At 41.1% G+C, this 15,008-nt stretch overlaps 1 protein-coding gene across 2 annotated transcripts in view; it reads right to left on the minus strand.

The window, feature by feature from the left end:
- LOC147143896 (F-actin-uncapping protein LRRC16A-like) overlaps nucleotides 1-14,151 on the minus strand; it is a 57,754-nt gene extending 43,603 nt beyond the window's left edge. The window contains exons 1-3 of one of the 2 annotated variants that reach the window (XM_086037973.1): nucleotides 13,778-14,151; nucleotides 13,420-13,513; nucleotides 8,024-8,121 (exon numbers count right to left, since the gene is read on the minus strand). In XM_086037973.1, the coding sequence (XP_085894099.1) occupies nucleotides 8,024-8,121; nucleotides 13,420-13,513; nucleotides 13,778-13,933 (348 nt within the window). In that variant the 5' untranslated portion in view covers nucleotides 13,934-14,151. The remainder of the gene's footprint in view (nucleotides 1-8,023; nucleotides 8,122-13,419; nucleotides 13,514-13,777) is intronic. The other variant, XM_086037974.1, reaches the window with a different exon arrangement.
- Between the last annotated feature and the right edge of the window lie 857 nt (nucleotides 14,152-15,008).

Here is a 15,008-nt window from a genome sequence, read left to right on the forward strand (position 1 = left end):
CGACACTATTTACAAATAAATATATAGCTGATGATTGTATGCAATTGCCATTAAGACTGTTTGAGGGACCATGACTGTGACCTAAAGTATTATTAAACTGAATGACGGTGGGAGGAGCTTTCATGAGGCCAGACTCCATTGCGTGGTAATACCTCCTTTGGGATACATTACTGAGGGGATTGTGAGCTTAAAATATGCTAAATCTTGCAATAAAATAAAAAAAATCTACATTGCTAATGGTGAAGCCTAATACAATACATTTCGGATTACCGGTAACTACAATGTGGTAGTTCCACAAATGTCTAAGTAGGATAAGGATTTTGGAACAAGCTCACAAGAAGGCAAAAAAAAAAAAAATGCACACAAGCTGAGCATAAGCTCAGCATAAGCATAAGCATATTCTTATGTTAACCAGACTTCAGAGAGAGTCTGGGATGTCTGATAGCGTTGGCTGTATGAAAAGTGTTAAAGTGTGTCTTCCTCACTAACTACAGTCAGCCTATTCTTCAATATAGTGGTGATGTTGGCTAAACTGTTCACAGTTTGACATGTTCTTCAATGTGCCTCAACTTGAATGGATTCACGCAGTAAGTAACAATACTTGCTTAATAAACAGTAAATGGGGAAGGGTGGAGGGGTCGTAATACATTTGAATGCAAAAATGTAAAATTGTATCCGTATTGTATGTATTATTACTGGTAATCGATGGAATAAACGAGAGAATAATGGATTCTAAAAAGATTCCCGACAGCCCTAATGTACAGTATATGTTATTGTTGCTAATTTGTACAGTATACTGTTTCCCTACATTACTGAACTGCTGTTTTAGTTATTTATTTATTCATTTATTTTATTTTATTGTATTGTATTTTATTTTAATAGTTTGACTATTAAACATACTGTGTATTGTTAAATGTATTAGATGGATTTGTATGATTTTGTTTGGAATATATACGTATATCTGATGGTAATGCACCAAAAGTGTTTCCCAACTGCCAAAAGAAAGCAGAAGAAAAAAATGGAAGATGACAGTGAAGAAGATACACGTCATGTCATCTTCCAAACCGCTTCTCCTATACAGGGTCGCGGGGAGTTGCTGGAGCCTATCCCAGCCGTCAACGGGCGAAGGCAGACTACACCCCGAACTGGTCGCCAGCCAGTCGCAGGGCACACACAGACACCGTCACTGAGCGGGAATCGATCCCACGCTGCCCGCACACAACGCGGTCGTGTGTACCACTACACTATCAGTGGACCAAGAAGATACATAAGTAGTCATAATAATAATAATAATAATAACAATCTTTATTAATTATTTTCACAGCCTCCCATGTATCAGTCAAGAGCTCTTTTGGCCCCGTGGAAGAATAAGTTGTGAAGGTGGGCCTGGATACCCATTGATCGTCTTGTGTGGTGCCTTTTAAGGAAATGTGAAATCAGTTTATCATCAGTTTATTAGTCCTAACAGCTTTAAAATTGTAAAAGATTAACCGATTGATTATTTCAAGGAACGCCTATATAGTGGAACATACGATATCTGTGTTACTGTTGATTTAAATACATTGATTTATGACACTGTAATATGTCGTAATACAGACACTCCTGCAAAGCAAACAGTATGTGGCAATAAAAAATAAAAAAAATCCTTTAACCACTGGTTAGAGTCTCTGTATAAGAGAGTACCCCAGTGCAAGAGTTGTGAAAGACAGCCAAATTTCTATGAATGAGTAACACCATTTCACAACCTCTGGCACAATGACAATCCCTGGCAGTTCTTCATCCTGTTTTCATTTGCTAGGTCAAACTACATACACAATTGCAGCAAATAAATTCAGCATATTTCTCACGGTCTTTCTCACAATGTTTGGGCATGAATACGTACTGGTAGCAGGGCTGGCTCGCCCATTATGATTATCAGTTGATAATAGTTGAGAATCATTTGAATTGGGTTGAGTTGAGTTGAGTTGAGTTGAAAAATTGCATCATGGTCACCATTCAAGGTACGATCTTCATTGAGGTCGACTCAGGGTTCCGTGTTTTAGTCAAGGACAGTTCGGCACGTTATTCTGAATGAGAGATTCAATAGCCACACCTGTCTACTTCTCTAACTCAGGGTGTGTTTTATGGACTGATGCTATTATCTCAACCGCCATTACACTGACATCTTCAAAGAAGGCAGATGAGACCATCTGTCAAGGCTTATGCTACGTTCACACCAAACGCGGATGATGCGTTTCTGGCGGGGCGTTTGTATTGGAGTAAATGTAGTTCGTGCGGGCGGGTGCGGTTGCGCGCCGGGCGGTGCGAATGATACGTTTGGAGCGGTGGGATGCGGAGCGAAGCAACGGAAATCCGTCCATTTGTCGCGTATTAATCAAGTCAACTTTTTTCGCCACTCCGCCTCGTGGCAGCCAATCAGCGTCGGTCATACTGCGGCAGCCAATCAGCATCAGTCATACTGCGGCAGCCAATCGGCATCGGTCATACTGCGGCAGCCAATCAGCATCGGGGATACTGCGGCAGCCAATCAGCATCGGGGATACTACGTCACACACAGCCAAACAGCGTCCTGTTTACTCGGCGGCTTTTTTTTTTTTTTTTTTTTTTTTACAGTTCTTGAACTTTACCAAGACAGCATAAAAATAAATAAATGAAAAAAAAAACTTTCCCAAGACAGCAATATTGTTAGCATTAGCATAGTGTGTCGGCCATTTGACTGTGATGTTGAAAAATGCTGTCGTAGTCAACTACCAAGCGAAGCCCCTCCCCTCTCCGCTGTGAGTGAATGAGCGGCTGCAGCATTTCAGGTTTCAAATTTCCCGCGGTCAAACGCGAGCGAATCAAGCGACTCAGAATGCTTCATTCGCATTTGGCGTGAACGTAGCATTAGTACTAAAAAGACACTACAAGGCCACTACAATGGCTCCAAGCAGCGCAACGGCAGGAAAATGAAGAAAGTATTAGCTATACTTTATACACAAATACTGTAAATGCATAGCGGGAATGACATTCAAGTTGTTATTGATCAATAGACGCTGCACCGGTGATAGGTGGACTGCGTTAATGGCAGTAAATCTACACCTTATGGCTAGCAATTTGGGCCTTGGTGTGAAAAGATGGGGAGTGTTATCATGGGTGATTCATAATTGGAAATACCAAAGTATGTTTTCATACATCAGGCAGAATAGATGGCAAGTGTTCTATTCATTACAAAAACCCTTTCCCTGTCATTGAATGCAAGAGGAGTAGGAAGGAGTTTGTCACAGAGATGCTACCAAATTGATGAACCTCTTGCTGCTCAAGGCTGCACAGCATCATCTGTTAATTAAGATATGACAAACATGACGGTCCCGACTTAAACTCACATTTAGTACGCTTAATTTCAAACCCACTGCTCAACTGTCGTTTTATTTTAAAAAATGTGTGTGCCATTTTGTGGAATTTTACTTGAAACATGTATTATACTGTTTTGTTTTGCTGGAATGTCATGTTATAATGCTCTGAATAGCTCTTCAAGGGCCATTACTATTTTGTATAACTTTGAGATGTTATAGTTGTCTGAGGAGAAGTTAAATATATTTTATTTGCAATTATTAATACTACGACTAGTACTACTACTACTATAATAAATTATGATTATTTGATGAAGCGCTTCCATAATGCCTTCAAAATGACAAAAAGATGGAGCATACCATTCAGTTGTGTCAGTGTTTTGTGTGAAGCCATGCTATATCTCTGTATAGCTTGTTAATATTGGAGGATGTCCACTGTATCCTTATTTGTAATGGCCAATCACAGTTTAGCTTGCGAATGTCACATAGCCAAACACAGAAAACAAGTGAGCCGTGATTGGTCATTACCTGAGCAACTGTGATGTCATTTTCAGTCGAAAGCAAGTGGCAAAATGGCCGACCAGAGATGGATAAAAACGGGTGGATTTTGCTGCTTGATTCATAACCACAAACGCAATATTATTCAGAAGGCCATGGGATCAATAAAGGCATTCTTATCTTATCTTAAACGAGTGGGAGCGCATAGAACATATAAAGAAAAAAATTGTCTTGACTTCCCCTTTCAAAAAAAAAAAAACTGCTTGGGGGGAAAACTATGTTAAAAGCATTTGCATGTTTATATAATAGACATTTTTCCTCAGAATTATGCAAACTGATTATAGTCTTTTGGAACTGAACTCCACATATTACATTTCACCTTTTATTCCGCCGATTCACAAATTGCTCGCACTGTCTCAAATTGACAATCAACAAACAGCCATCCCACTCATAGTTTAAAATTCCTCGACATGCTTGCCTTCCTTTTGTGTTTATTCCAGAATCAGTTTCTCTATTTTCTGCAGCAACAACTGCCCATTGTTTATTTGAGTGCGGTTAAGCAGTGTTGTCACTGGGACATTCTCATGCTCTCTGCCTGTATGAAATGCCACAATTAGTTCACTGAAAATCCTCGGGCAGATTCCCACTTCTTTGCATTGTTCTGCATCCGTTTACATGTTCTCCCATATAACACAAGGACATTTTTAAATGATACATAGTTTCACATTACTGTGCCTCCAAGACTTCAATGACCAAATTTCCTTGTGATATAAGACTCACTGCCTCTCCAGTTAATGAGAGCACTACATAACGGGCAAGTATAATTTTCTTACACAGCCCTGATAGACCAAAAAGACGCTGGCCAACAGTGACAGACGCTTACCCCCTGTGGCGTCCGGCCGGCTGTCGGCACCTCACATTGGAGGAATACACCGTAACGACAGACAGCGACGCTGACCATTAAAGTACCTTCTGCGCATGCATAAGATGTAACACCCTTCCATACCATCGGCGGCAGTAGTCACCATTTCTTATGGTTAGAAAAATCCAACCGGAAAGCTGTTGGCTGGGGGCGGCTTGGCTAACAGCCAATCAGAGTGACCAAATGTCACGACTGGCGACGCCGATTCAACATACGTAAACGCCCCCAAGACGCTTACAGACGGGTTACGACACTACGACGGTGGCCACTACAACAGATGGCGCATTCAGACGCAACAACGCTTCACAACCTCCGACGTCGGTTTGGTCTATCAGGGCCTTAACTTGTTCCCTGTCACAAGCTTCCCACTTCGCACAGCTGCCAGATCATTTAGCCAACGCAGGAAATGTGAAAGTAAAGCTCATCCTTTCTGCTAATGTCCCCAGATGACTCATGCGGTTTCTAACAATGACAGAATGACTTGAAAAATAGTTGTGATGACCTTATTTATCATTTGTCACATTTGTTTTTTAAAGGCAGTCATCTTAGTGCCTCACATACAATAGATGGACAAAAAGCTCTTGCCTTAATCAAGCAAAATAAAAATAATACCTATCAAGGGTTGGATAAAACCCTTTGGATTGCCCTGAATCGAATTTTTGGGCCAATCCAATTCTTCAAATAGTGTGAGGAAAGCCATTTTCTGTTTCGACATGACTATCATGTGAAAATTGATTCAAACAGTAAGTGGAATAATTCTTTGACTAGATGCCAATTCAATCAATTTATTGTATCTTTACTGCACTGCATGAGTGGCAAAGTGGTGGATTGGGACAGTGGGGCCGGGATGGCCATGTTTTCACTAACAAGTTCATTTTGCATATTTTTTTATCAGGAAAATGAAATAAGTTGTAATTTTCTATTTCATCAATAAATTTGGAAGAAATTAGGAAATAAGTGACTATGAATAACGGCCCTTGTTAATGAGCAGAATGGCCGCGCCCCCTACCGTTCTATCCTTGTTCGGCCAGAGTCACGCGAGCCGCTTCACTTGAGCAGAAGGGGGCTGCAAGGAAAAAGCAGAGACACTCCGCGCGACTGCTTGCGAGGCGACATGAAGACACAGGCTCATCTTCACCTCCACACGCTGGGCGGACAGTAAGGAGCTAATGTTGTTGTGCTAACGCCTTTTGTTTTAACGGCCTGAAGCTAGTTGTTGCTAAACTTCCGCAGTCCCAATCGTACCTTTAACCGCGGAGCGGGGGGCTCCAATCTGCCTGCTGCTGCTGCAAGCCGCGTCTCTCTCCCTCCTGAGACACGACTTTAGCGTCGCTAAATGTCCGAAATATAACCAGTCGGGGTTTGGGTGCGTATTCATGCTCTTGTCCGCTTCAGCTTGTGAAAGTGGAGGAGCAATCGCCACGGTGTTTTTGATTTTGTGGAGGTGATCATGATGAGATCACATTTTATGTCAATAAATCCAAACTATTGTGCAGAACACTTTTATACTTTCACAGTTTGAAGTGGACAAGAGTAGTAATGTGCATTTGCATTTTGGGGGCGATCGGTCACCGTTTTAGACAACAGAACTGACAAAGCGAGCAATTTTACCAAGCATGCCTTCCTCGCGTGACGCAGACCGCTGAGACCGAAAACATAACATTAGCCACGCCCCAAAAAGGGGCGGGGAAATTTGTCGTAAACCTAATCACAAAGAAGACCTTAAATCACTACAGAGTCTTTTGAGGTGGGCATTTTAGTACTAATGTCGTTTTTACATGCAAACCTATTATATAAGTGCCAATGTTAAACTCACCCAAGTGTCACTTTAATAATCCACAGTGAAAACGCAAAACTCTGGTCGCAGTGGAGATTTGCGGATACCTCCGGATTAGCGTTTTGCTGTGGACGGTTACACCCAGAGATTTACGTCGTCACCGTGCAACAACAATGCTTTGACGTCGTTGCGCGCCTTGTGTTTTCATGCAAGTCAACATGAATTCTCGCATCGCTGCGTTGGTTATAACCATTCTCGATGCGCTTTTTGCTTACTTATATGTCCGCAACCGGGGGATATACGGTTGTTAAAAAACCCCGGCTACGTGTAGACAAGGCCTAAGACTCTAGAGAATTGATTTAGAAGCTGCCAGCTGCACTTGAAGTTAATGAGGGACAAAAAGATAATGAAGCTTTTTGGACTGTTGAACTTAACTACGTTTGAAAAATGTCCCATTGGCATAACTAATTAAAATTACATTGACCTCACTCTTAAACCTTTTTTTTTTTTTTAAACCAAGTGATAACATCTTATCTTGGTTTATCGTGGTGTGGTTGAGACTGATAAACCCCAATCTGTCTTGACTAAAGATTGACAATATTAGCAGCTGTGTTAGCTACATAAATAGAGTGACGTCATACAGTACAAGCACAAGGCAGTGGTACCCAGCCAATTCCTGTAGTCAAACAAAAAACATCACAAAGTGCAGTCCTACAGCCATAAAGAAACATTTGTAAAAATTACATATATTATCAGTGGTTCTTTTAACCGCGCTTCCATCATTGGTAAATTACAATTCGTCACTGCTATTTTAGGACCGTCAGTAGAACTGCCCGGTCCCCAAACTGCCCCTTGTAGTGGGGGTATCCCAGTCCAGACTGCAGAGATTTCTTTTGTAAGAAGTTGAAACGTTCTTAGTCTTTGAAAGTTAAAACTGCGCCGCAGACGCGGATGGCTCACGACAGACAACCTTTCATTACGAAACATGTGCCTCAAAACATTATTTGCGGATGGTCGTCTTTGCTTTTTGGATTAGTGAAGTTCGGGGGTCGGCACTGATTCCATCAGTGTTTCTGTTTAACAATTCATTAAATATAAAGATGTGGTTTTCATTTGAAATCTTACTATGAAATTACATTCAAATGCAAAGTGAAATTGACAACAACAACAAAAATTCATTGTTTACATACTGTACATAATGTTGGCAAGTATCAATGGAGTTTGATACTCCTGAATCAAATCTGTATCTTAAGATGTAACAATATAACAAATTGCAATACTGTCCCAATGAAGATATCAAGAGGGCTTAAAACTCTCAGGAAGGATGGGACAAGATAATGGTCCAGATGATCATTCATCTTCAGATTATGTCTTTGAGAATACCTTACAAAATGTTAAAGAAAAGACTGATGAATGTGTGGAGATTACATGAACGCAGAAAGGAAATCAGACACGTATTTTGTGTATGCTGAAAAGCAGCAGCAGTCGACTCACCAAGACTCGGTTCTCTGTCTTGTCTCCTTTGATCTCCAGTTTGACTCTCTTCCTCAGCGACAGCTTCACCTTCCTCCCTACAGCATCCCGCATGCTCTCTACACACAAAAAGAAAAACTGATTTTAAGTCAGCATTGGCATGTACAGTATTTGATTCATAGATTCATAGACAAAAACATTAAAATCACTTTGGAGAGTAGAAACCTTTGTCATTTGAAATCATGCATTATTCAAATGAAGGAACATTTGAGGAAAAAAACTGTGAGATTAACCAAATTCAAAAGAAATACAGTGACACTACAACAGTAACACTGTGTGTGTGTGTTTTGTTTTTATGTGATGTCACCAAACAATCACAATCAAAATTTAAAAAAAAAACACAAAAGAGTGTGTGCTTCAAGTCTTTAAAGGGGCCATACAATGTTTAATCACTTTTTTTTTTTTAAGCTTTTATACTAATTCCTCAGCAAAAACACCCCCAAGGTGGTGTTTTCCTCTATTCACCAGTCCTGGAGCATTCCTGCAAATTCCTGTTCTCCAAACACCAGCCCCGCCCAATCCAAGAAAACGACTGGGTCCTCACGTTTCTACGTCACAAAGTGAGGAGCCACCCCATACTGCCCCTACACGGCCACTTTCTCAGCGCAGCCACCAGTGAAACACTTCCATTTTTGCACCGGACTTGGGGAGAAGTGGATCCTTTCACACACTGGGTATCATTCACTTGAACAATAATGAGAGGTCCCCGCAACCGTCAACCCCCCAGCCCCCTCACTTTTCTCAGTGATTATTTTACAATGCTCTCCCCTTTTTCAACAGTGAGAGTGAGAACTTGCGCGAAGCAATCATTTAAAAAAAAAAAAAATAGATTACAATGTGATTTTTAAAAAATAGTACTATCTCCACATTGTGGATTTCTTCTATCGCAAGTGGGTCTGGAGCGTATCCCTCAGGAATAAAAGTGGTTATATATATTATTTATGGGAAAAAGTCATCCAAAATGTGGACAAATTGCAAGTCCCACTGTCCCAGGAAAGGATTGCATTCAACCTCAGAATTTACAGAGTATTACTATTACTAAAGAGTTAACTAACAAGTTGCATTTGATGATAAGAGCAGTTTTATAGAGCAATAAAAATGTGTAGGAAACTACTGCACTCAAACACGAGCATTATGCAGCGTATGCTCCCTTCAGCTTGATTGTTCACACCCAGGAGAATCACCAAAGTTGGCAAGCTGGCCGAGAGAGCAGAAGTGGGTCAGCTGCCTCTCCTTGCTCTTCACACTCCCACTCATCCATTCTGAGGGAGAATGTACTTGAGCACATCTGTGCTGGCATGTGTATCCTGCCTACAGGCTGCTTTGGATCAAAAGGAAACAAATAATTAGGGAACCCGCTAAAAACAGTTCGTCTGGCTGACATGAGTGTCATTTTCTTGTGTAGCGTTTGTGTGTCTCTACACAACATGAGATCTTGAATATTTTAATGAGCTGGAGCAAATATATTTCTTTTATTTCCATCCCTGATAAATTTAATCTGAAACAGCGGTGCTAATTTTACCAGCCAGCCACCCTGTGGATAGAGTTACAGCATGTGCACTTCGTCTAATTGGGAAAATGAACCTCAAACTCAAATTGACTCATGTTTATAGAGTCCGAGCATATACAAATTGGGGTACATTTTGTTAATTGTCCCATTTATATATTAACTGCATCAAGGCACTGGATCTCTACATGCTCTGTTTCAGCATCAAAGGTAGGGGTTTCCTCTGTCAAAATGAAAAAAATGTTACAAAACAAATAATCCTTACCATAATACACTTGGCATCTTTATTCAGGGTACCAGCCAACTATAGTGGTATGGTAAGAGAGAGCTTGAAAAACATGTTCTTTCCGTGTTCGTTTTACAAACCTAAATACCTATAGGCCGGTCCGCCTGTTTTTAAACGGGCTTCTATCAGCGATTCCGACCGCAAACTTCAATAGCATACACCCCCCCGCCCAAGCTGGCCGATATTTGAACATAAAAGGTGACACACAGTGACTCTATGCGCCTGGTTTCTCACCCAAATCTGTCCCCCAAGCAACAACAACTCACTATTGTTCCTTGCCGCGGCCATGGAAGACTCGCCGTGAAAAATAAACTAAAGACAGACTACAGACAAAAGACAGATCAAATACATGGGCTTCCGACTATGCTTAGTCCACATATTTTAAAATCTTTCCCGTCATCCATCAACCGTTAGCAAAACGAGTGTCTGTCATAGGCGGATAGACGGACCGGTCCATCACATAGATGGAATGCCCAGCTCTGGTAATATCCCATTCAAACGCTGACTGGAAATTAGCACGATTTACGTAAAAAATTCAAGAATGCAAAGAGCTTAGGACTTGTCTTGCCAACTCTCATTTCCACATGACATAGCATGAAATACAATTCCCGACGTCACGTTAGCCCAGTAAGTCCCAAGACTTGTGAAAATAACAGAAGAAAAAATGAATAAGATCAAGAGATAAGTGTAATGCTTATTCGGGGCTTCAATGTGCGCAAAATTGCAAGGCATTAAAAATGCAACTGGCTTGAATTTCACATGATACTGACAAGATCATTTTGTACTTGACAAAAAGAACAGAGTGTTCAAGAATAACGTGTTCACCATACAGGTATGAATGGACATGAGGCTATGATGATAGTTTTGAGTAGTTGAGTTTTAGTAGCTGAATAAATACTAAGTTTTGAAAACAATGAATCAACGTTTTAATAATCGTGATTTCAATCTGGATCAAAGTAATCTTTTTTTTTTTCCATGATCGTCTAGCCCCTCTTATCCAAAAACAGATCGGATTAACTCCAGCTATGGAAAGTTCAGCTACATCATTGTAGACTTCTGCTACACCCATAATTTGTTTGCTCTGATCCAAATTAATTGATTAGTTTATTTTGTTTCACAACCGACACACACGGTTGACCATGCTTTTCTTTTGCTGGCTGTAAGAATGTAAAAGAAAATAGGCCAAAGGGTATTTATTTGTACTAAATGCATTAAAAAGACAAGTAGCATTGGCATGAGAATAACTTGACTAAATGTGTAAAACCCAATTTGAGGTGGACAGTTGAGGTTAAACAGAAGTGGTAAATAGAAGATACATTTGAGTGGCGTTTTTCTAAATGCATTGCTTGTAAGCAGATGGGGGAGGGAAATGCTGCATGATGTTGAATCACTGGCACCAGTGAACGAATGCTCCTAACAATGGTCATCATCCACACAACACCTCACATGACATGGTCATGACAGATTCCTTAGTGTGCTCAATGACTTGCAAGACAGTTTATATTATTTCCCTAAACCACTCCATAAATATAAGATTTAGTGTCCGGATGACGCACAAGACAACCTAATATAGCAAGTGAAGTAATCTCTGATTAAGTGCCTCCATACAATTTGCTGAACACCGCATGCCCCATTAAAAGGAGGAAGTGTTTGTCCATAGATGGGATGGAAAGTGCTTGTGCTTTCCCAAGATTGCACCAAGGTGTCAAATACTAACTGCTTGGTCAAACAAAGACAGTTAAACACACAGCTGCACAACTGGGGGAAAAGTAAATGTTCAACATAACAGCATAAACAGGTCGGAGAAGCACAGCACATTCACCGGACCAGTCTGAGTTTTAAAGCTGCAACTGTGGACCCTGGGCAGACAGACATGACAAACTGGCTATGCTTCTTTTATAGTTATGGGTACAATGGCTTTTCACTGAGGTGCTACATTTGTAAAGACACTTCAGTGTTTGTATCTGTGGAACCAAATCTTTCCACTATTCATCATAGCCCCCATTGACGGGTGTATGGTTTGTTTTGTAGTTTGAAACGAGCTATTGTGATGCTACGCTTTGTCATTTAACCCATTAAGTACGGGAGCGCATAACCGCGTTTCTACCACTAAAGCCGAGAGCGCTGTTTTGTCATTCTACCTTTAAAACCTGGAGAGCGGACACATCTGTGTCTTTTTTTAATGCAATTCTCCGTCTCTTAGCCACTGCATCAGAATATACACGTGAGGGTAGCGTGAGCGCACGACCAGTGGAACCAATCGAACGTGATATGATATGGTTTGTAGACAATGACGATATAGACGTCTTTGTAACAGAATAGAGGATGGTAATAACCACTCGAGTTTTTTTTTAATTAAAATGGTGCTTCTCTTGCACTGAAACATTATTTTTACATCATCGATTGAAACAGTAAATAATAATAAATTCTGCCTGTGTGAAAGCCACATGTCTAATTGCTTTAATTCTTTTGGAATTATGTTTCTGTCTGCTACAGGGGCTGATATATTAATCATTTTGTAAGTGTTGAATTTCTGTGAAATCTTCGTGTTTTCAAGGGTAATTCCAAAGGCGACCTTAGGTTTTGGGGAGCTGTTGAGACAGGCGCTTTAGTCCTTAATGGGTTAAATACACAGGGTGTCCAAATAAGGCTAGACAAATATTTACTCCCAGGTTTACAGGCCACATCAAGTAAATTGGTGGGCCATGTTTGGCCCCCGAGGCCTTGAGTTTGACACCGGTTCTTAGAAAAAAAAAAGTACAGGCTGTCCACAAAATGTCTTGACAATTTAAGATGTGTTTATCAACGGCAATTGAGATATCCCAATCAGATTTAATCAAAAAGTATTTAATCAAATTAATTTGGGGTATTTCCGGTACCATGTGGATTAAATGGGTCATGTTCAGAAGGGTACTCCACAAGAAAAGGCACCATGTGCATTGTGGTTTCTTGAAAGAAAATTGAATACCCAAAATCAGCAAAACTACGGGATTACATATGGAAAACATCCACCTTTACATCAATGTCAATATGTGCATGAGGCAAGAAGACTTTTTGATATGCTTTGTGCAACTAATTGGCTCCCATATAAAAGGCACCAAAAACAAGCATACATGAACACCATGTACGTATATAAAAAAATGTACCTTTCGGGGTCCTTAAGTAGCACTTTTAAAATAAATGCTTTTGTACCCTAATAACACCAGACTTTTAAGGTTTAGGGACAAACCTGCACCTTTTAGGCCTTGGAAAAGGGACCTTGGTATGCAATAATTAGTGCAGATTGTACAGTACAGTTGTCTCTATATCTGAAGTAACAGCAGTTGTGTGTACCACTGTATTTAATTATCATGTAAAAGGAATCGGTACAGGACTTCTACATAGTTAAAGTAGTGCTACACAACTGAGACAACCGCACTATTGTCTGCCCTGTCGGGCACAATGAGAGGCTGTGCGGCGGTGCAGGGGAACAACACAGCACGTTCGCACCGACAAGTACACATGCACACACGCGTGGGTCTGACAAGAGGGTTGAACACATGGTCACAAATGAGCTTTACTCACCCATTAGCTCTTTGGGGACCTCTGACACGTCCTCGCTCATTTTGTGCACACTTAAGTATCCAAACAACACGACGCGGAGGTTTTTCCGTTCGGACTGAAGGCAAAAGAGGGAGAAAGCCAAGTCTTAGGTGGTACCACACTGCCGCCTCGCCGGTGCTTCTCTTGCCGGTTACATGTTCCTCTCCCCCCGCAGTGTCCGGACAATATGTCGGCGTAGATCGGCGGAGAGCATCGCTTTGTGATTCAAGCGGCTTTAAGATGACGTGAGCCGGAGACACAAAAAGTACGCCGCAGATCCCAGATGTACCGTATCTCCGGAGGCACGACGGGACAACATCCTCTCGCGCTGTCTCCCTACCGTAAAGCTGTCGGTGGTTATTCCGCGGCAGCCAATGGTGGACACCGGGAGCCTGAGCCCCTCCCAGGCCGGTGATGCGACAGTCTGAGAGCCGATAGTGGCGTGGCAAGAGGGGGCGGTAGTTGTGCTGGTGTCAGACGGGACCGTAATGAGCATTAAGCAGGCTGCTACTACAAGGGTGAGACCAAGCTAAGATTCACGGCTCCCCCAAACCACAGACGACGTAAACTAAAGCCGTTCAATTTGACAATTAGTATCGAATAATATATTGAAGCCGAAAGAAGTATAATTTAATAAGGTTGTCGTTTTCAGTCATCTTAAGGACAACAACAATGTAGACATGTATGTCTGCTTTGCTAACGTTTTTCTTCACGACAAACCAATGAGGCAGAGAAAGGAGAGAGGGACATCTTGTGGTTTGTAGGTGAATTGCAAGGGGTTCATGCTGCATTCCGGGAAGTTGGGAAATCGGAATTATCCTACTCGTATCCCTGTTCCGACCTCAAAGCGTTCGAGACGAATGTAAGCAATAAACGTAATCAAGATAATTCAATTTATAAGGATATGAATACCGAGTACTGCCATTCTACCATAGGGTGCATGTCAACGATCCTCGTTAAGTGGAGGAATTAAACTAGGTTGCCCCATTTCTCCCTTACTCTTTATCGCAGTAGCAGAAATGTCATAAATTCTTATTAAAAATACAGATTTTGGAAATTTGACAATGCTCGGCAGACTATTGGTGATTAGGCAATTTGCTGATGATACCACCATTTTCATGGAAAATAATGACCAAGTCTCTAAAATTATCTAGACAATTGATTGTTTTTCCCTAAAGCATCTACTTTAAAATTAAACCTTTAAAACAATGCATTCTATTTGCAATTCATGAGTCCCCTCTTCCAACAATTCTTATTATTCCTGTAAAATCAACAGTTAAATATTCAGGCATACATATTACTAAGGATATTCTCACCTAACTCTCACATACGACTTCATGGACTTTGCTTTGTGCTTTGGTTCACAGTCATGTTGGAACAGGAAACCTAAGTGGCTCTATCCTGTTCCAACATGAGTGTACACCAATGGAGAAAGCAAGGTCCAGAAAGGCATTCTCGTCCAACAACACTGTGTGACCTTACAACCTGGAAGAATGGTTAAAAATTCACACAAGCACGCTCCTAAACATTCTGGAAAGCATCTGCTCTTGTTCACTACTTGGCTTGTACAA

This window comes from Filicampus tigris, chromosome 8 (genome assembly GCF_054856515.1).
Source record: "Filicampus tigris isolate MCC_2025a chromosome 8, RoL_Ftig_1.0, whole genome shotgun sequence".
Classification (NCBI taxonomy): domain Eukaryota; kingdom Metazoa; phylum Chordata; class Actinopteri; order Syngnathiformes; family Syngnathidae; genus Filicampus; species Filicampus tigris.